Source organism: Oryctolagus cuniculus, chromosome 6 (genome assembly GCF_964237555.1).
Source record: "Oryctolagus cuniculus chromosome 6, mOryCun1.1, whole genome shotgun sequence".
Classification (NCBI taxonomy): Eukaryota; Metazoa; Chordata; class Mammalia; order Lagomorpha; family Leporidae; genus Oryctolagus; species Oryctolagus cuniculus.
In genome coordinates, this window is record NC_091437.1 from 33,622,112 (window position 1) to 33,645,157 (window position 23,046).

General features: G+C 41.4%; 1 protein-coding gene across 1 annotated transcript in view; it reads right to left on the reverse strand.

Moving 5' to 3' along the window:
• The window catches only part of LARS1 (leucyl-tRNA synthetase 1), a 76,699-nt gene that overhangs the window by 39,454 nt on the left and 14,199 nt on the right, over positions 1-23,046 (reverse strand). Inside the window, exons 3-13 of the mRNA XM_008255172.4 lie at positions 21,788-21,875; positions 21,301-21,381; positions 16,309-16,446; positions 10,881-11,042; positions 9,534-9,646; positions 7,445-7,508; positions 6,037-6,104; positions 5,713-5,938; positions 2,648-2,735; positions 2,488-2,564; positions 1,231-1,284 (exon numbers count right to left, since the gene is read on the reverse strand). Of these exons, the coding sequence (XP_008253394.3) occupies positions 1,231-1,284; positions 2,488-2,564; positions 2,648-2,735; positions 5,713-5,938; positions 6,037-6,104; positions 7,445-7,508; positions 9,534-9,646; positions 10,881-11,042; positions 16,309-16,446; positions 21,301-21,381; positions 21,788-21,875 (1,159 nt within the window). The remainder of the gene's footprint in view (positions 1-1,230; positions 1,285-2,487; positions 2,565-2,647; positions 2,736-5,712; positions 5,939-6,036; positions 6,105-7,444; positions 7,509-9,533; positions 9,647-10,880; positions 11,043-16,308; positions 16,447-21,300; positions 21,382-21,787; positions 21,876-23,046) is intronic.

The following is a 23,046-nucleotide window of genomic DNA, read 5'->3' on the forward strand; positions in this document are numbered from 1 at the left end:
GCCAAGAAACTGATCACAGTCGCAAAACAATCTACTATAAACTAGTGATGCTAAAAAGCTGTTTTGTCAGGCCTGGTGTTGTGGCGCAGTGGGCTTAGTTCCTCCCTGAGTGCAAAACTGGCAAAATAAATCAGAGTGCCAGTTCACTTCCTGGCTGCTCCACTAATGACCCAGTTCCCTGCTAATGTGCCTAGGAACGCAGAGGAAGACAGCCCAAGTGCACAAGCTCCTACCACCTATGTGGGAGACCAGGATGGAGCTCCTGGCTCCTGGTTTTGGGCTGGCCCAATTCTGTCTGTTGTAGCCATTTGGGAAGTGATTCAGCAGATGGAAGACCATTCTCTGTCTCTTTTCCCCTGCCTTTCAAATAAACAAATATATCTTAAAAAAAAAAAAAAAAAAAAAAAAAGGAAGTTGTTTTTACCAAACTTCAGGTGCCAGGTTACAGTAAGAAAATACTTACTGGGGCCAGCAGTATGGAGTACGGGGTTAAAACCACAGCCTGCACCACCACCACCAGAATCTCAAATGGACAGCGGTTCAAGGCTCACCTGCTTCACTTCTGATCTATCTCACTGCTAATGCACCTGCAAAAACAGCAGAGGATGGCCCAGGTGCTTGGGTCCCTGTACCCACACAGGAGATCAAAAGAAGCTCCTGGCTCCTGGCTTCCTCCTGGCCCAGGCTGGCCATCTGTGGCCATTTGGGGCATGAACCAGTGGATGGAAGACCCCCCCAACCCTGAAACTCCGCCTTTCAAATAAATAAGTAAATCTTTAAAAAAGAAATTAGGGCGGGTGCAATGGCTCACTTGGTTAATCCTCCACCTGTGGCTACGGCATCCCACATGGACACCAGGTTCTGGTCCAGCTCTCTGCTGTGCTGGGGGGGGGGGGGGGAGTGGAGGATGGCCCAAGTGGTTGGGCCCCTGTACCCGCGTGGGAGACCAGGAAGAAGTGCCTGGTTCCTAGCTTCAGATTGGTGCAGCGCTGGCCATAGTGGCCATTTGGGAAGTGAACCAACGGAAGGAAGACCTTTCTTTCTATCTCTCCTTCACACTGTCTATAACTCTACCTGTCAAATAAAAAAAATTAAAAAAAAAAAGTGAACAAATCCCTATTTTCATACTCTACCAATTATTTAATTTCGTTACAAGCAAAACATGTTAGCTCTCTTTTTCACTCTGATAAGGAAACCAATGTCAACACTGTGGAATATCTGGGTACTCACAGGCTCAAATGGCAAGACCATATCATCTCTAATTCCATACTTTGCTCGTAAGGCCTACAAAAAAAAATTGGCAAGTTAACATTATGATCAACACTTTGCAAGTAGAATTATGAAAAAAAAAAAAAAAAGCAACCTCCAAACTTTTTTAAACTATTATTTGTTCTCTCCACACAGATCAACTTTTCAACTTTACTGAATACCTCAAGAAGGGATCTGTGACCTTTTAAAACTCAAAAGCTTGGCCGGCGCAGTGGCTCACTAGGCTAATCCTCCGCCTAGCGGCGCCGGCATACCGGGTTCTAGTCCCGGTCGGGGCGCCGGATTCTGTCCCGGTTGCCCCTCTTCCAGGCCAGCTCTCTGCTGTGGCCAGGGAGTGCAGTGGAGGATGGCCCAAATGTTTGGGTCCTGCACCCCATGGGAGACCAGAAGCACCTGGCTCCTGCCTTCGGATCAGCATGATGTGCTGGCCGCAGCGCGCCGGCCGCGGCGGCCATTGGAGGGTGAACCAACGGCAAAGGAAGACCTTTCTCTCTGTCTCTCTCTCACTGTCCACTCTGCCTGTCAAAAAAAAAAAAAAAAAAAAAACCTCAAAAGCTTGAGTTATAGTGACAGCTTAAATGAGGAAACCATACAGTGAAAAGCAAAAATGCAGACACACAAGCACACAACACTTAAACTGAGATTCATATTCCCATTTAAAACGATGAAAATATGAGTACCCAAAAATTTTTTCACAATTCAATGTAACATTAACTTCAAATTTTTAATCACAGAAAACATATAAACATTAAAAAACTGGTTACAGATAGAAGTTGAGAGAAAAATGTCTAGCATCTCAGCCTAGTTCCTTACTACAGCTGTACCTAGCCAATGAGATTATGAAAAGGAATAACATGAAATTCAGCTCCTGGGGCTGGTGCTGTGGCGCAGTGGGTTAAAGCCCCAGCCTGCAGTGCCAGCATCCCATATGGGCACCGGTTCGAATCCCGGCTGCTCCTCTTCCGATCCAGCTCTTTGCTATGGCCTGGGAAGCAGCAGAAGATGGCCCAAGTCCTTGGGCCCTGCACCAGCATGGGAGACCAGGAAGAAGCTCCTGGCTCCTGGCTTCGGATCAGCTCAGCTCTGGCCATTGCAATCATTTGGGGAGTGAACCAGCAGAATGGAAGACCTCTCTCTCTAACTCTAACTCTCTCCGTAACTCTTTCAAGTACAATAAAATAATTCTTAAAAAAAAAAAAATGAAATTCAGATCCTTACTTGTTTTTTCTTCAAGTCTCTGAGGGCAGCAATATCATCAGGAGAATCAGAAGGAACACTCGTGACCACACCAGTGCCTTACAAAAGGAAGTGTGAAATTAACTAATACAAGTCAGAATGTGAATGTCAAAGTACTTCTAAAAATAAGCAAACACTTTACCTTTATCCTCCTTAATCGTGAGCATTGGGAGAACATAGATCACTTTATAGGATGTTAAAGGTGCAGAAAGTGATGCCCCAAGCATTTCCTGCAGAAGAACAAGAACAAATAAAAGGTAAAGACATTTATTTGGAACTATTAGAATTTAAAACAACATTAATATTTTAAGCCTCAAGAAGCCAGCAATTGTGCTTGGGTCCCTGCCTCCATGTGGGAGATCCAGAAGCTCCCAGCTCCAGGCTTCAACCTGGCTCAGCCCTGGTTGTTGCAGCCATTTGGGGAGTGAACCAGCAGACAGAAGATCTCTCTCTCTGTAATTTTCACTTCCAAATAAATAAATAAATTTTTTTTAAAATTTCATTTTTTTCTTTAAGTCTGTCCAGTACTAATTATACTAGCAAAACCTGAAAACAATTAAAGCTTTCAGAAATAGAAAATTGATTTAATGAAAGATGCTACATCAAAAAGATGGACTACTACTCATTTAAAATGAAAAATATTCATACGAACTGAGGGAAAGATAATTCTAATTTCTATCAAAAAATATTCAGATGATCTAGCAGAATCAGACCCACATTCTCATATGCCAACAGTCTGCAGCTGCTTGCTCTAGCTGAGGAACACCCTTTACCATTCCGCTCAGTGTCTCACAAAAGGCCATCCATTTTAAGCCTATGTACAAGTTTTCTTTATAGCATATGCAGTCATATGAGTGACAGTGATATAACATATTTAAATGTTGAAAGCTATTTTTTAAATTATAACATCTATTTCCTCTAGAATTTGCTAGAATTAACATAGAAAGAAAATGTATTAACATCAGGAAAAATGTGATGGGAATAATGATGTCAAAAACCTCTGACAAAACTCCAACAATAGGAACTACTAAGATATGGCAGACTATGCCTAAAAGAAAACCACAGTAAACAATCCAAACATTTATTAATAGAAAAAAAGTTACAGTTGTGGTATAGCCAAACAATGGAATACTACATAAGTGTTCAAAAGTAACAGAGAAATTTTACATTCTGATAAAATGATTGCCAAGAAGTTAACAGAAATCAAGTTGCAGCACAATATGTACAAAGTATATTGCCATGGTGCTAAAACAAAACAAAGAGAAAATAATACATATGCATTTCTTTGTATATTCATGAAATATCCTGGAAGGATACACAAATCACAGATATAACTGAACACCTCAAGAAGGGTGAACAGACAGGTATGTTTTCTATAATTCCGTGTCTGGAATTTTGAGGCTTATCCATATATATAGCAATCTAAACAAAATATATGTTTACAAAATAAATATAAAACAGATGTTCAATATAAAAGAAGAACTAAGCTAAGAAAGTACTCTATTCATGTTTTTCATTAAAAAGATTATTTTAGGGTGGGCATTGTGGTATAGAGGGTTAAGCCACCACTTGGGACACTCGCCTCCCATATCAAAGCACCTGGTTCAAATCTCAGCTATACCACTTCCAGTTTAGTGCTCTAGAAAGCCTGAGAAAATCAAATGATGGTTCAAAACACCCATCCGGAGACTCTGATGGGATTCCTGGATCCTGGCATCAGCCTGTCTGTTGTGGACATTTGGGTAGTAACCAGCGAATGGAAGATTTCTGTCTCTTCCTCTGTCACTCTGTCTTTCAAATAAAAATATACATTTTAAAAAACAAGGTTATTTTAACCAAACATCAATATTCATCAAATGAAAAAAAGCACACTCAGAAATAATTATTAAGTAGTAGGTAAACTGCATGGGTAAGAACTATAACCATCTAGATTTAATTAACATCAATTAAGACTTTCTTTTCAGGAAAAAAAAAAAAAAGCCGTAGTCCAAATTCAGTATTACCAGGAAGACAGGTATTATTGCTCAGAAGATAATATGTCTAATGCAGCTGGGCTGTATTTTTCAACCAGAAACTTAAATGAGTAGAAATATAAGATGTAAAAATACAATTTTAGAGGCCAGCATTGCAGCACAGCAGGTAAAGTGATCACCTGCACAACGGCATCCCATATGGGCACTGATTTGTGTCCTAGCTGCTCCACTTCTGATCCAGCTCCCTGCCAATGGCCTGGAAAGAGCAGCAGAAGATGGCCCAAGTGGCTTTGGCCCCTACTATCCATGTGGGAGGCCTGGAATAATCTCCTGGCTCCTGCCTTCAGCCTGGACCACCCTCGGCCATTGTAGTCATCTAGGGAATGAACCAGTGGATTGAATATGTATCTCTCTGATTTTCCCCTTCTAACTCTTTTAAATAAATAAATCTTAAAAAAAACAAACACACACACTTAGAGTTTTAGTGATACAATAATACAATATTACAGAGCAACCAAAAAAGAATGTCTCCTACCTACCCAAATGAATCTAACATAATGTTGAAAAGGACAACAAAAACTAACTTTTGGTGAAGTCAGAACAATGATTGAGGCCAGCGCTGTGGCACAGCGGGTTAAAGCCCTGGCCTGAAGTGCCGGCATCCCATATGGGTGCTGATTTGAGACCCAGCTGCTCCACTTCCAATCCAGTTCTCTGCTGTGCCCTGGGAAAGCAGTAGAAGATGGCCCAAGTCCTTGGGCCCCTGCACCCGCCCTGGCTTTGGATCAGACAGCTCCAGCCGTTGTAGCCAACTGCGGAGTGAACCATCGGAAGGAACACCTCTCTCTCTCTGCCTCTCCTCTCTCTGTGTTACTCTGAATTTCAAATAAATACATAAATCTTAAAAAAAAAAAAAAAAAAAAAAAGAACAATGACTGATTTGGACGACAGCGTGAGTACTGAGTATGAAATGGACATGAGAGAGTCCTTGGGGCACTGGAACTGTGCTATAGCTGGATTTGGGTGGTACATACAAAAGTATATACACATATAACAATGCATCAAATTATACAACTTACACACTTCACCAAATTAGAACTTACACACTTTACCATACGTAAGGTGTACCTGAATAAGCTTGTGGAAAATGGAAAAGATAAATTTATCTCAGTGCAAAAAATGTTTAAATTCATGCAATTTTTTCATAAAACACATTTTCAATGAACTTACTTACCTCCCCCATTAATTCCTTAACAACAGGCACCACTCCGTTGTCTTTGGTGAATCCCTGGTATGACATGTTCCTGGCTGCTCTCTGGGTACAGATGAATATATCACCATTCACTGTCTCGAATCCAATATACTTCACATCAGGATGAACCCAGCAATTGGTCTGTCCAAACATGGTCTCAGGTCTGAGAGTAGCAGCTACCAAAAAGATATTTTTACCTTTTAGGCCACTAAGAAGAAGAAATGCATATTTGTGTTACAAAATGCTGTGGATCTATCACAACTATCATTCAGAAACGGTAAAGTAGTAACTCTTTGGCAAACCAACCTTAATTTGGATGGGTATGGCTCAAGCACTTTCAGTTTGATTAAAGTATATTCCTGAGGTCCAACACCCTAAACCAATAAACAAAAACAAACAAACAAACAAAGTGAGAGGGGAAAAAATCTAGATTAAACCTACTAATGAAAGATATGATCCAAATTTCTACATGGATTTGTGCATTAGAGTAATTCTTTCTTCCAATGAAGATTACTAGTGGTGTGCTGAGCACATCCAAATGGAAATCTATTGCACAGGAAAAACTTTATAGTATCAACCAAAGTAGCAGTTAGAAGATACAACCAAAACCAATCCTGTCCCCCAGGGCAGGTCTCAGAGTACAGTCTTGACAAACATACGCTGAGCCAGGCATCAGATGATACACAGAGCATATTCCCTTACAAACAGCTTGACCCAAGGGAGTAAGAATTTCTGAACCTTTCTTTCCTTATCTGAAAATAATTATGCCATGTTTCACACAGGACTGTCATGAAGAATATGTGGGGTAATGAACAGAAACACCAAAAACACTCTGAAAATGGAGCAGGCACAGGGCACGGAGGTTAAGATGACATATGGGACACCACCATCAACTCATATCCAAGTGCCTGGGTCCAAGTCCCAACTGTGCTTCTCATTCCAGCTTCCCAGTAATTTATACCTGGGAGGCAGAAGATGATAGTTCAAGTTCCTGGGTCCCTGCCTCCCACTTGGAAAACCTGGATAGAGTTCCAGGCTCCCTGCTTCAGCCTGTCCCAGACTTGGCTATTGCAGTCACTTGGGGAGTGAATCAGCAGATGGAAGATCTTCCTCCCTGTCTCTCTCCCTCTCTCTCTCTCTGTAACTCTACCTTTCAAATAAATAAAGAAAAAAAAAAGTGCCACAAGAATATAGAGTGAATTAATGTCATGCATGACTAGAAGCGCTTTGAGAATAAGCAAGCAGGCATATTATCAAAGGAAGGATAAATGAAATCTATGTACAATAAAGTTAGCCACATAGCTCATTACCTTTCTCACACTCTTTTTAGAGCTATGTATATTCCAAATGGTCCTTCTCAAATATGAGTGTGCATATGAAACACACTGAGAGCTTGTAGAAGCACACACTCCTGGGCCACACCCCCCAGATGTTTTAATTCAGCAACTCTGGTATGAGGCTCAACAATGAGGCTCAAGTGTTTTTCAGTGACAACATGATGCTATTGGTAGATGGACCACCTTTAGAACTGTAAGGCCCTAGACAAGACATAGGTGCCTATAATGATATTCTATCTCCCCCTACATCACTTAACAGAATAATATAACTAGACACTTCAGTACTGAAGCTTTGTTTAGGTTTTTGATCTATTTCCTAAAATTCATGGCCATATTAAAAATGATTATAACAACTACTCTACATCATAACTAATTACCTCTCCAGTTTGTCTGTCATGATCCATGCAAGGCTGTCCATCTTTTGGAGAATAAATGGTATACCTAAAAAATAATAAGTGACAAATATTGAAATATCCTTAAGTTTTACCCTACTTAGGAAGATTGCTCCTAACATCTTTTTGTGGGACTTATTTACTTTGAAAGTCAGAGTTACAAGGCCGGCACCGCGGCTCAATAGGCTAATCCTCCACCTAGCAGCGCCAGCACACCGGGTTCTAGTCCCGGTCGGGGCACCGGATTCTGTCCCAGTTGCCCCTCTTCCAGGCCAGCTCTCTGCTGTGGCCCGGGAGTGAAGTGGAGGATGGCCCAAGTGCTTGGGCCCTGCACCCCATGGGAGACCAGGAGAAGCACCTGGCTCCTGCCTTCGGATCAGCGCGGTGCGCCAGCTGCAGCGCGCCAGCCGCAGCGCGCCAGCCGCAGCGGCCATTGGAGGGTGAACCAACGGCAAAGGAAGACCTTTCTCTCTGTCTGTCTCTCTCTCACTGTCCACTCTGCCTGTCAAAAAAAAAAAAAAAAAAAAAAAAGTCAGAGTTACAGAGAGAGAAGGAGAGACACTGAAATAAAAAAACGTTCCATCCACTGGTTTATCTCCCAGATAGCCACAAGAGTCAGTGCTGGGCCAGGCAGAAGCCAGGCGCCAGGAGCTTCAGCCACATCTCCCACATATTCGGCAGGAAACCAAACACTTGGGCCATCTATAACCCAATACCATCAATATACTAGAGAACATTGGGGAAACCCTGCAAGACATTGGCATAGGCAAAAACTTCTTGGAAAAGACCAGAGGCAAAAACAATCAAAGTCAAAACTGACAAACAGGATTCCATCAAATCAAGAAGCTTCTGCACTGCAAAAGAAACACGCAGCAAAGTGAAGAGGCAATCGAAAGAATGGGAGAAATTATTAGCAAACTAAGCAACTGTAAAGGATTAATAACCAGAATATACAAAGAGATCAAGAAACTCAACAAGAAAACAAACAACCCAGTTAAGAAATGGGCAAATGATTGAAAGAGGCATTTCTCAAAAAGGAAATCCAAATAGCCAACAGACACATGAAAAAATGCTCAGGATCACTAGCTGTCAGGAAAATGCAAATCAAAACCACAATGAGGTTTCACCTCACCCTTGTTAGAATGGCTTCCATACAGAAATCAACAAACAACAAATGTTGGCAACAATGTGGGGAAAAAGGTAACCTAATCCATTATTGGGGAGAATGTAAATTGGTACAGCCACTGTGGAAGACAGTATGGAGATATGTGAGAAATCTGAATATAGACCTATCATATGACCCAGTCATCCCTCTCCTTGGAATTTACCCAAGGGAAATGATTCATCATATAAAATAGTTATCTGTACCCCCATGTTTATTGCAGCTTAATTAACAACAGCTAAGACATGGAATCAACCCAAATGGCCATAAATTAAAGACTGAATAAAGAAATTATGGGATACATACACCATGAAATACCACAGAGTGGTAAAAAAATAAAAAATTAAATCCTGTCATTTGAAACAAAATGGATGAAACTGGAAAACATCATACTGAGTGAAATAAGCCAGTCCCAAAAGGATAAATACAATATGTTCTCTGGATCTGTGATGACTAATAGAGCTCCTAAGAGGTAATCTACAGAAGAGAAATTAACACCTCAAGATGCAATGACTTTGAGCAGCCTTTGCCTCAACTGTTGAGGAAATTTTTTTTTTCATACAATTTGTGTAACTCTTTACTTAGTATAGAGTTAATCATATGTGTATAAAATAAATTGAAAATAGATCTTAGTAAAAAATAAGAATGGAAATAGGAGAGGGAGGAGGAAGAGGGTTGGGAGTGTGGGTAGGAGGGTGGGTATGGTGGGAACAATCATTATATTCCTAAAGTTGCATTTATGAAATGCATGAAGTTTATATTCCTTAAATAAAAGGTTGCTGAGAAAAAAAAAGAACAGTAACAACAAAATTACAAAAATAGAGAGACAAAGGAAAAGCTGGTTAAAGGAAACCAAATTATAATAGATATTATATGATTATTGCTGTATTACATGAATGTAAACAAACTCACCGTTTCCCAAATTTAATTTTGTTTCTTTCTCTTAATGTTAAAAATTGCCACCTGACAAATGAATCATAGTAAGGATTAACATCAGTGGTGATAAAGGAACGCCTCCAATCTACCTACAGAAAGAAAAAAACGAAAGGTGATTTAAGAAACACACAAAATCATTAAAACAGAATTCCTCTGAATCAGCTGTTTACTCGTCTTTATTTCATAACTTAGAATTATTTCACCTATTAGGAAAACAATTAAGTTCTACTTACTGTATACTACATTAATTTATATTTACATTATTGTGCTTTTAGGAATAGTTTTGGGGCCAGAGCCACGGCGCACTAGGTTAATCCTCTGCCAGCAGCGCCGGCATTCCATATGGGCGCCGGGTTCTCCTCTTCCAGTCCAGCTCTCTGCTGTGGTCTGGGATAGCAGTAGAGGATGACCCAAGTCCTTAGGCCCCTGCACCCGCATGGGAGACTAAGAAACTCCTGGCTCCTGGCTTCAGATCGGCGTAGCTCCGGCCATTGCGGCCATTTGGAGAGTGAACCAACAGAAGGTAGACCTTTCTCTCTGTCTCTCTCACTGTCTGTAAACTCTACCTGTCAAATAAATAAAAATAAAGAAAAAAAAAGAATATAGTTTTGAGGCCAGCACTATGGCACAGCAGGTAAAGCCACCACCTGCAGTGCCAGCATCCTATATAGGCACCAGTTCGAGTCCTGGCTGTTCCACTTTCAATCTAGCTCTCTGCTGTGGCCTGGGAAAGCGTAGACAATGTCCCAAATCCTTGGGCCCCTGCACCCACATGGGAGACCCAGAAGAAACTCCAGGCTCCTGGCTTCAGATCAGTGCAGCTTTGGCCATTGCAGCCATCTGAGGAGTGAACCAATGGATGAAAAACCTCTCCCTCCCTCTCTCTCTCTCTCTCTGCCTCTCTGTAACTCTGCCTTTCAAAAAAATAAATACTTAAAAAAAAAGAATATAGAATTATATATTAACAAACATTCAGGAGATACAGTAAATTCAGAAGAATCTCTTAAGTAACACATTAATGTATTTCTAAATATTTCTAAATATTCAAGTTACTCTTTGGCTTCTTCATATTTTTTGACTAAACTCCTTTCTACTAGTTGTTAATGTACCAAAATACTTCCCAGTGTAGTAAATGATAAAGTAATTTATTGCTTATATCAAAGCCTATGAAAATTCTCAACTAGCAGTAACAGTATCAATTCTTTAGTGGTACAGGTACGACTTATCAATCTAAATTTGAGAGTGCATCCAAATCTTACAGAACCACATAAAAACAAACACTTTCTCCCATATTTTCATTAACTATAGAGGTGATGGGCATACCTTCAGACCCATTCTCTTTAGATCTTGAATAGCCAGCGGTGGGAAATAATCAAGCCAATGTTCTGCTTCAGAAAACTTCACTATTTCTTCATCAGACAGACCAAGGGATTTCATAATGTCCCACTGGTATTTAGAAGATCCAGCCTTGGCAGCAGCTTTACTCTGAAAGTAATAAGCAAAAACAAACTCCATCAAAAAATAACCAGCAACCACTTAACATTCCAGGACCAGAGTAATTTTAAGTGAATAACACCATTTGGTAATTTGGTAATTTTTCAAATTCCAGAACAACTCCTGATATGTCAGAATATTACAGGATTTACAGGCACTATTTTATCTACTAAACTGTATGGTCAGGACACTGACACCAGTGATAACCAAAATGATGAAACCACGAAGAGTTATGAACATCTCAGTACTAACCCTTCTCCATTTCCTTTCTTCTAATATCATGTATATCCTTTTGTAGTTATAAATAAGCAGCCTCCAATAATTTCTTCCTTTTTCAATGTTTATCAATATTAAAAAGACAACCAAATGCCAAGGTTTGGAGGCAAGGAATAGGGTTAAACTTTAACACTGCACAAAGGCAGCGCAAAGGAATTCTGAAGGGAAGGAAACTGCTCTATAAGGTTCCATGGTAGTAAAATTCACAGAACTAAACGCTACAAACAGTAAATTTAATTTCACTGTATGTAGAAAAAAATTTTAACTGAATCAGGATTCAGAGAACCAAAAATGGAATGCAGACTTTGGCAAATATATAATTAAATTATAAATATATGATACAACCACACTGAAGAGGTAGGGGAAGAAAGGGGGTGAGTAGACGCTATAAAGATAAAAAGGACTACATATAAACACGGTTTTTGGTTGGTAAAACTGCTTCTCCCATGGTACAATTAGCAATTCTTTTTTTTTTTTTCTTTTTTTTTAACAGGCAGAGTGGACAGTGAGAGAGAGACAGACAGAGAGAAAGGTCTTCCTATGCCGTTGGTTCACCCTCCAATGGCCGCCACGGCTGGCGCGTTGCGGCCAGCGCACCGCGCTGATCCAATGGCAGGAGCCAGGTGCTTCTCCTGGTCTCCCATGGGGTACAGGGCCCAAGCACTTGGGCCATCCTCCACTGCACTCCCGGGCCACAGCAGAGAGCTGGCCTGGAAGAGGGGCAACCGGGACAGGATCGGATGCCCCGACCGGGACTAGAACCCGGTGTGCCGGCGCCGCTAGGCGGAGGATTAGCCTATTGAGCCGCGGCGCCGACCTCAATTAGCAATTCTGATACAATTTTACTAACAGATAAGCACTGACCAAATAAATATACTATAGAAAAAAATAGCATCTTTCTCACTATTGTAGTAAGAAGTCACAACCAAGGGGATAATGCTAGAAACAAGCTCCATGGTGCTAAAATCAGGCTAGGAGTATCTACACAAACTTATTTATTTTTAAATAAATTAACTTGTTGTGGCGCAGTGAGCTAAACCACCACCTGCAACGCCAGCATCCCATACAAGCACAGTTTGGGTCTTGGCAGCTCCATTTACGATCCAGCTCCTTGCTAACACTCCTGGGAAAGCAAAAGATGGCCCAAGTACCTGAGTCTGTCTTCCACAGGGGAGACCTGGATGTGGTTCTGGGCTCCTGGCTTCAGCCTGGACCAGGCCAGCCACTGGGGCCATACAGGGAGTGAACCAGCATGGAAGATCTCTTTCTGTCTCTCTCTCTCTCCCTGTAACTCCCCTTTTCAAATAAATAAATCTTTTAAAAAATTTTAATAAATATATTTACAGGTAAAGCAATACAGATGTGTGAATCCAAGGACTAGGAAACATATGGTACATATCAGTGTTTGGATCAAGGCCACATCACAACAATGTTAGCTCACATTATAATGAAACTGAAAAACTCCCGATGTCTTGTAGCCATCTTCAGGTTGCAAAACCTACTGCACTGACAATAGTATAAAAGTACAGTACAGGGGTCGGTGCTGTGGCGCAGAGGGTTAAAGCTCTGGCCTACAGCACCAGCATCCCATACGGGCACTGGTTCAAGACCCAGCTGCTCCACTTCCGATCCAACTCTGTGCTATGGCCTGGGAAAGCAGATGATCCAAGTCCTTGGGGACCTACACGGGAGACCCAAAAGAAGCTCCTGTCTCCTGGCTTCAGATTAGCTCAGCTCTGGCCAATGCAGTCATTCAGGGAGTGAACCAGCAGATGGAAGACGTCTCTCTTCTCTCTCTGTCTCTGTCTGTCTCTGTCTCCATATCTCTCTGTAGCTCTGTCTTTCAAATAAATACAATATAAATATCTAAAAAAAAAAAAAAAAAGCACAGTACTATGCACAACTATGTACAGTACATAACAATTGGTAAGAAAAAACAACACGGGGCCGGCACTGTGGCACAGTGAGGTAATGCCCTGGCCTGAAGGGTCCGCATCCCATATGCGTGCCAGTTCAAGTCCCAGCTGCTCCACTTCCGATCCAGCTCTCTGCTGTGGCCTGGGAAAGCAATACATAATCGCCCAAGTCCTTGGGCCCCTGCACCAGTGTGGGAGGCCCCTAAGAAGTTTCTGGCTCCTGGCTTCAGATCGGCGCAGCTCTGGCTGTTGTGGCCAACTGGGGAGTGAACCAGCGGATGGAAGACCTCTCTCTTTCTCTCTCTGCCCCTCCTCTCTCTCTGCCCCTCCTCTCTCTCTGTAACTCTTTCAAATAAATAAATAAATCTTTAAAAAAAAGAACAAACAACTATGTTACTAGTTTATTATTTAGTATACTATCATTATTTTAGAGTGTATTCCTTCTATTTATCAAAAAAAAGTTTACTGTTAAACAGTATGCTGTGTTAATCTCTTGATTGCCATCAAGAAGGTACACATTCCATCCCATGTGGGCACTGGTTCAAGTCCCGGCTGTTCCACTCCCCATCTAGCTCCCTGTTAATCAGCCTGGCAAAGCAGCAGAAGATGGTCGAAGTCCCTGGGTCCCTGCTCTTAAGACTCCTTGAGATCCAGATGAAGCTCCCAGCTCTTGGCTTCTGCCTGGCACAGCTCCAGCCACTGCAGCCATTTACGGGAAGCAGCAGTGGATGGAAGATCTCTTCCTCTATGTCTCCCTCTCTCTCTAACTCTGCCTTCAAATAAATAAAATAAACCTTTGAGGAAAAAACAACAATAACAAGAAAACACTATACCATCAAGGCTTGAGTAAGCATAACCAATTATATTCCCAAAACAATGAAACTACCTGACAACTCATTTCTTAGATTAAGCAACTTATGACTATATCATCATTTAAACAGCCTAGAAGCAGTGACACCCATTAGTGATGAGCATATCTAGCCCTATAGCTTAGTTTGTGAATACATTTCAATAAAGGGAGCCAGGGTTCCTTATAGAAGTGGTTGACTTTAGGGCCAAAGCACAAAAAATACAAGATAATCCTGGAGCATCTTGTGGGCTCACAAAGACAAGTGCCTTTTTTTTTTTTCCAAAGAAACAATGGTAAAATATCAAATGGATACAGTAACCAACCTAAAAGAACTCTTAAAGGCCAAAGCTAGAAAAACTTTTGCAATAACCACAAAAAAAATGAGCAAATATTTTTTAAAATTTGGTTATTCTTTCTATAGCCTCAAGGTATATCTCCCAAAATATGTAAACTACGAAGGTAAAACTGGAGTCGTTATGGTAGAAAACCCTGATAGACGTCCTTTTAACCAAATGATGAATGTTAATATCACCAGTAAGACATATCAGCATCATATATTCCCTGGTACAATGCATTGAGAACGTATCTCTTCTCTGGTATGGTTTCCAAAAATCAATAACCTCAATCTAACAATGAGAAAGCATGACATAAATTCAAACTGAGCTAAAAGTTTATGTATGGTTTGAAAATGTCCCTGACAGGAATGTGCTGGAAACTTAATCTTCATCAGGAAGCAGGACCTCTAAAAGGCAATGATGCCATGAAGGCTCTTCTCCCACGAAATGATTAATGCCATTAGCATGAAGCTGGATTCCTTATAAAGGAACGAGCTTGGCCCCTTCTGGCTTGCCTGCTTTCTCTCCCTCTTTCTCTCTCTGGCTGTCTCCCTTTCTCTGCCTTCTGCCATGGGATGATGCAGCAAGATAGCCCTCACCAAGATGCCAGCTCTTCGAGCTAGGAATTCTCAGCTTCCACAGAGAACCATGAACCAATAAATACATTTCTGGTCATTATAAACTACTCAATTTGTGGTATTTTATTACACTAGCAAAAAAAAAAAATAAACAAAATTTTTTACAAGTGCCATGGTGATACAAGTCTATAAAAGACTGAGAAAAACCCAAGAATACATAAAAACAAACATGAAATTGGATCCTGAATTGGACCTGGAATCAAAAAAGGCCATTAATGGAAAAACTCTTGAAATACAAATGAGTTCTGCAGCTTATCAAACAATATTGTTTTAAGTGTTAACTCCTTAATTGTGAGGATTATACCATAGTTACAAAAAATAACATCAGGGAAACTAGAAGCATCATGTATGGTAACTTTCTCTACTATCTTTTTTTCCCCCCCACAGGCAGAGTTAGACAGTGAGAGAGAGAGAGAGAGACAGAGAGAGACAGAGACAGAGAGAAAGGTCTTCCTTCCATTGGTTCACCCCCCAAATGGCCGCTACGGCTGGGGCGCTGCGGCCAATGTGCCGCTGCGGCCAATGTGCCGCGCCAATCCAAAGCCAGGAGCCAGGTGCTTCCTCCTGGTCTCCCATGCGGGCGCAGGGCCCAAGCACTTGGGCCATCCTCCACTGCCTTCCCGGGCCATAGCAGAGAGCTGGACTTGAAGAGGAGCAACTGGGACAGAATCCAGCGCCCAAAACAGGACTAGAACCCGGGGTGCCAGCACCACAGGTGGAGGATTAGCCTAGTGAGCCGTGGCGCCGGCCTCTCTACATCTTACAACTCCTCTATAATTCCAGAATTATCTCAAAAAAAGTGACAAAAAAGTCAGAAGGATCATTATTTGATACTTTTTAGTTTTTTAAATTTATTTGAGAGCCAGAAAGACAAGAGAGGAGGGACAGAGGGAGAAAGCGCTTTCATCCGCTGGTCCACTCTCTTAAATGCACAAAATGCCAGGCCAAAGCCAGGAACACAATACAGGTGTCCCATACAGGCAGCAGGAGCCTATCACTGACTCCAACAGTCTGTATAGCAGGAAGTTGTAATATGCAACCATGCCAGGGATCGAAACCAAATTCTCTGATGTACCAGGCACTCTTAACCACTAGGCTAGAAGCTCACTCCAAAACTTGGTAGTTTTTTAAAACTACCAAGCACATTTTATATGCCAGTCTCTGTGCTGATATTAGGAACACATGTATAAACTAGACAAACAGAAAACCTCAACCAACATTAAGTATCAATAACCACCAAACCTTTTTTCCTTTAGCTTTATCCTTAATTATTATATCCTCTGTTTTAACACTGATTTCTTCCTCCTCCTCTTCTTCATCTGGAAAATCAGGAGGACAACCATAGAGTTCTATTTCTCTTTTCAATTTATCGGCACATGCCTGTAACAACATTAGAGACAGTCAAGATCAAAATTCAAAGTAGAAACATTTTGCTTTTTCATTGTTTCTATGGTCAACTAAACTCGACTCTTCCTAAAATTTTGGCAATACACATGTGGATCATTACAGAAAACTTAAATGATATAACTCACATCTCAAAATTCACTAGTGTATAATGTGTTACCATTCTTTTTTCTTTTTATTTCTTTTTTTTTTTTTTTTTTTTTTTTTTAAGGCAGAGTGAACAGTGAGAGAGAGAGAGACAGAAAGAAAGGTCTTCCTCTTCTGTTGGTTCACCCCACAATGGCCGTTGCGGCTGGCACACTGCGGCTGGCACACCGCACTGATCCAAAGCCAGGAGCCAAGTGTTTCTCCTAGTCTCCCATGCGGGTGCAGGGCCCAAGGACTTGGGCCATCCTCCACTCACTCCCTGGCCACAGTAGAGAGCTGGATTGGAAGAGGAGCAACCAGGACAGAATCCAGCACCCCGACCAGGACTAGAACCAAGTGTGCCAGTGCCGCAGGCAGAGGATTAGCCCATTGAGGCACGGCACCGGCCATTACCATTCTTAATAACATTAAAACAGTATTTCTCGGGGCGGCGCTGTGGCGCAGTGGGTTTATGCCCTGGCCTGAAGCACTGGGATCACATATGGGCTCTGGTTCAAGACCCAGCTACTCTACTTCCGATCCAGCTCTCTGCTATGCCCTGGGATAGCAGTAGAGGATGGCCCAAGTAATTGGGCCCTTGCACTCTTGTGGGAGACTGGAGGAAGCTCCTGGCTCCTAGTTTCAGATCAGCAAAGCTCTGGTCGTTGTGGCCAATTGGGGAATAAACCACCGGATGGAAGACTTCTCTATCTGCCTCTCTCTCTGTATAACTCTGACTTTCAAATAATAAAAATAAATATTTAAAAAAAAAACAGTATTCCTCAAGTTAAAGTTTATTGTCAGATATAATCTAAAAGTTATCATCACAAGCCTGTATTGTAACTAAAACAACTATTAAGCTAAAACAAGACACTGAAATATGAAGTGATTAATAAATAAAGGTTAAATAATAAATAATAAAGGTTAAATAATAAAAGGTTAAAAGCTGGTAAGTTACAGAACACTTGAACCTGGGCTTTCCATCCTAGCTCTTATCAATGATACCACAGTAAGTTCACTGTTAAAAACACAGATGAGGGGCCAGCATCGTGGTGTAGTGTGCTAAGCCATGGCCTGCCATGCTCGTATGCCATTTGAGCACCAGAGTCCCAGCTGCTTCACTTTCAATCCAGCTCCCTACTAATATGCCTGGGAAAGCACTAGAAGATGGCCCAACGCTTAGGCCCCTCCTACCCACGTGGGAGACCTGGATAAAGTTCCAGGCTCCTGGCTTCAGCCTGGCCCAGTCCAGCCACTGCAGCCATTTGGGAAGTGAACCAGGGGATGAAACATCTCTCTCTTTCTGTCTCTCCTTCTGTCTGTAACTCTGCCTTCCAAATAAAAAATAAATTTTACAACACTACAGAAAAAACAAAGATGACAGCAATTATTAATGTCATGAGAAAAATACAAATATACCGATGAAATTTTTTGGCCGGCGCCGTGGCTCAATAGGCTAATACTCTGCCTTGCGGTGCCGGCACACCGGGTTCTAGTCCCAGTTGGGGCGCTAGATTCTTTCCCGGTTGCGCCTTTTCCCGGCCAGCTCTCTGCTGTGGCCAAGGAGTGCAGTGGAGGATGGCCCAAGTGCTTGGGCCCTGCCCCCCATGGGAGACCAGGAGAAGCACCTGGCTCCTGGCTTCGGATCAGTGTAGTGCGCCGGCCGCAGCGGCCATTGGAGGGTGAACCAACGGCAAAGGAAGACCTTCCTCTCTGTCTCTCTGTCTCACTGTCCACTCTGCCTGTCAAAAAAAAAATAAAATTAAAAAAAAAAAAAAAAAGAAAAGAAATTTTTAAAAAGGGAGAGGACTCTCCAAACAGGCAAGGTTCACTGAAGTTTGCTAAAACCACTGGTCTTATTAAGGATATACACAGGTTCTCAATAATCCATAGGGTACTTTTTAACTTCTAAGAAGTCAAGTCACCCTTGGAAAGAAGAAATCTGGCAGGCATTACTGTCAAATACACTTTTTGATGTAATACAGAGGGAAGTTACATGTCACCAATGTAGCATCATTAAAATCTTTCATCAAATCTAATCATGAAGGAGCAATCAGAAAATTATTATAGGATATTCTACAAAATCACTAACCAAGACTGCAAAAACAATATGACAACTACTAAAAGATACCAAACAGGAGGCTAGTGTTCTGGTACAACAGGTTAAGTCAGTGCTTGTGACACTAGAATTCCATGTTGGAGTCCTGGTTCAAGTCTCGGCTATTGTGTTTCTAATCCAGCTCCCTGCTAACACACTTAGGAAGGCAAAGAAGATAGCCCAAGTACTTGGACCCAGGCCACCCACATGGGAGACTCAGATGGAGATTCTGGCTCCAGGCTTCAACCTGGCCCAGACCTGACCACCACAGCCATTTGGGGGAATGAACCAGCACATTGAAGATCTTTTTCCGTCTCTCTCCGTCAGTCTGCCTTTCATAAGAATAAAATAAATGTTTTTTAAAAAAATATTTACTTGCTTACTTAAGATGCAGAGGTAGAGGCAGAGGCAGAGGCAGAGGCAGAGGCAGAGGCAGAGAGAGAGAGAAAGAGAATCTTCCATCTGCTGGTTCACTCCGCAGATGGCCGCAACAGATGGAGCTGTGCTTATCTGAAGCCAAGAGCCAGGAGCTTCTTCTGGGTCCCTGCACCCATATGGGACTTGGGCCATCTTCCACTGCTTTCCCAGGCCATAGCAGAGAGCAGGATCAGAAGAAGAGCAGCTGGGACTTGAACCAGCATCCATATGCGATGCCAGCACTTCAGGCAGTGGCTTTACCAGCTATACCACAGCGCTAGCCTCTAAAACAAATCTCTTAAAAATAAAAAACCCCGCCCTAGGGGAGAGGGCCAGTGTTATGGTACAGCAAATTAAGCCACCCCTACAACACTATGGCACTGGTTCAAGTCCTTAGTGTTCCATTTCTGATCCAGCTCCCTGCAAACGTGCTTGGGAAAGCAGCAGAAAATGGCCCAAGTGCTTGGGCTCCTGCCACGTATGTGGAGACCCAGATTGATTCCCAAGTTCCTGGTTTTGGCTTGGCCCATCGCTGGCCATTGCAGCCATTTAGGGAATGAACCAGCAGATGGAAGATCTGTCTCTCTCTCTGTAACTGTACCTTTCAAATAAATTTTAAAAAAATCTTTCTTAAAAACATTTTTTTTCAATTAAAGACACAAAATAAGCAACTAGATACAATACGTGATCCACAAAATAAAAAAGGGAAAACAATCACAGAGGATAAGACTACAGAGAGTTGACTAAAGATTAGATAGAGAAAACATTACATCAATATTGAAATTTTTTTTAAGATTTATTTATTTATTTGAAAGAGGGAGCAACAGAATGAGGAAGAGAGAGATCCTCCATTCACCAGCTCTTTCCCCATACGATCTAGGCCACGCTGAAGCCAGGAGCTAGTACATCTCCATTCTGTGTTGCCACATGGGTGGCAGGGGCCCAAGTACTTGGACTGTCTTCCCTTGCATTCCCAGGCACATCAGCAGGAAGCTAGATGGGGAGCACAGTAGCCAGGAATGGAACCAGCACTCCAATACGGGATGCTGGTGTTGCAAGCAGCACCACAACAGCAACCCAGTATTAACTTTCTTGGGATAATAGGACAGCTGTAATGTAAAAAAGTATAACTGCTTTTATGAAATACATACTTAGGTATTTAGAGGTGACATGATATGATGTCCACAGCTTACTTTCAGAAAGTTCATAGAAAGAGAGAAAAGCATACATGCCTATGTGCATGTTGAAAGACAAAACTAAAGCAAATGTGGCAAATGTTAACAATTAGTAACAACAAGTGAAGGATATACCAGTGTTCACTTCATTATCCTTTCATTTTTTCTGAATGACATTTTACAAAATAAAAGGTTGACAAATAAAATAAATGGGAGTTCAATTCTTAATTCTATTACATTTAGAGAATCTTTTCAATTCAGTTCCCTGGCTCACTCACACTGAGAATTATTTCTAATATAAATTTATAACAAATGAAGATATTTTGAAAAATGATCAAAATATAATTTAGCTATATATGAAAAAATCTTATATATGTCACAAATGCAGATCACTGTACTATTCACTTGTTAGTAATGATTAGCCAATTTCAACATAGACTTGAATACATAAAGTAACCAGAAGACATCAACATTACTTAGAAATCACTTAGACCCTCATGTGTATCTTTTATTCACATACTTTAATATTTTTTATTTTTTGACAGGCAGAGTTAAACAGTGAAACAAAGAGACAGAGAGAAAGGTCTTCCTTCCGTTGGTTAACTCCTCCAAATGGACGCTACGGTCGGCGCACTGCGCCGATCTGAAGCCAGGAGCCAGGTGCTTCCTCCTGGTCTCCCGTGCGGGTGCAGGGCCCAAGTACTTGGGCCATCCTCCACTGCACTCCCTGGCCACAGCAGAGAGCTGGCCTGGAAGAGGAGCAACCGGGACAGAACCGGCGCCCCAACTGAGGCTAGAACCTAGGGTGCCAGTGCCACAGGCAGAGGATTAGCCTAGTAAGCCACGGCACCGGCCAATGTTTTTTAATTAATATTCACTATAATAAATTTAACTCATTTCACAAAACACTTCAATATAGCAGTATTTGAAAATCCTATTTTAAGTTCTTGAATTGGATATCACAATTTGCTCTATGCTAAAAACAACAGAAACCATTCCCATGGGCAATCTCACCTTTATAGGCATTCCAGTACAGTGTAAGCCAAAGGGAAACAGACAAGCTTTTCCTTTCAATCTCTGGTATCCTACTGCAAACTACAAAAAGGAAATTATATTTAAAATACAAATTTAAATGGTAGACAAATTTAAAAACTAACTCTTTACCAAGAATACTAGTTTAGCTTTCATAAAAACATCTGCCTTTAGAACATCGACTAGATGTTACACTCATTCCAAAATTCTAGTACATTGTCTTTTTCTGACTTTTCACCAACCTAGGAATTAGTTTTGAACATGTGTACATGCAGATACCCCCACACATCTATACATACATGGTATATGGAATTTAAGTACAAAAAAGTATTAAAAATAAAAATTATGCTTAAATTTAAGGATTCGCAAGTTCCTTTAATAGGAAATAAATTCCAAGATGTCATTTTCTTAAAAATAATATTTACTAACAGCCCTATATCCCATTATACCAAATATAGAGGAAGCTTACCTCGCATTTGGATAAAGAAAACGTGTGTCCCAAATGAAGCCGTCCATTCATATATGGATATGGAAATGTGACGAAGTACTTGCCACAGCTGCAAAACAATCATGAAGAGCAAAATAGAAACAGGAAAATGTTAAGCTCCTTTTACAAAGGGGTGGGATGGACACAATGCTTGATATAACTGAATTTGTTTAAGTTTTATATTTAAAAATTATTTAAAAGTAAATTTATAAATCTAGAAATTAAAATTCAAAGCTGAAACTTTAAAAAAAGATTTACTTTTATTTATTTGAAAGGCAGAGTTAACAGAGAGAGGAGAGACAGAGAATCTTCCATCTGCTGATTTACTCTCCAAATGGCCCCAACAACCAGAGCTGTGCCAGGCCGAATCCGGGAGCCAGGAGCTTCTTCTGGGTCTCCCACGTGGGTGCAGGAGCCCAAACACTTGGACCATCTTCCACTGCTTTTTCAGCCACACTAGCATGGAGCCAGATCATAAGCGTGTAAGCAGCCAAGTCGTAAACCAGCACCCAGATCACACAGCAGCTTTACCCACTACACCACAATGCCAGCCCTTGAAACTTACTTTTGATTTAAAAGGAGTAAGACATTCATAAGTGGTTATGAATAAACAAACATCCTTGGGACGAACGTTGTGGCACAGCAAGTTAAGCCGCTGCTTGGGATGCCTACATCCCACATCAGAGTACCAGCTGAAGTCAGTTACCCCACTTCTGATCCAGCTCCCTGCTGATGCACCATGCATGGTAGCCAAAGTGCTTGAGTTCCTGCCACTCACAGCTGAAACCCAGACTCAGTTCCCAGCTCGAGGCTTCAGTTTAGCCCAGTCCCACCTGTTCCATGTTATTTGAGAAATGAACCAGCAGATGGGAGATGTCTGTTTCTTTGCTTTTCAAACAAATTAAAAAGAAGTTCAAACTCCTACTCTTAAAAAAAAGAGTAACACTAGGGAGTACATATTCTATTACAGTGTAGTTTTGCAGAAAGGGAGATGGATTTTAGAAACAGAAAGTCCTAAAAAAGACCAAACCCGATCAACTCCCAGCTATTCAACCCTGAGCTAGCTACTTAGCCTCTCGGTTTCTACATCTACAAAATAAGAGTAAAAATATATTAATCTAAAAGGGATATTAAAAAGATTAGATGAGAACAGGCATGTAAAAAAATGTGGCACGTTTCATAACACACAGTAAGTGCACAATGTTAGCTACTACTATTATTATTATCACCGTACTTCCTCC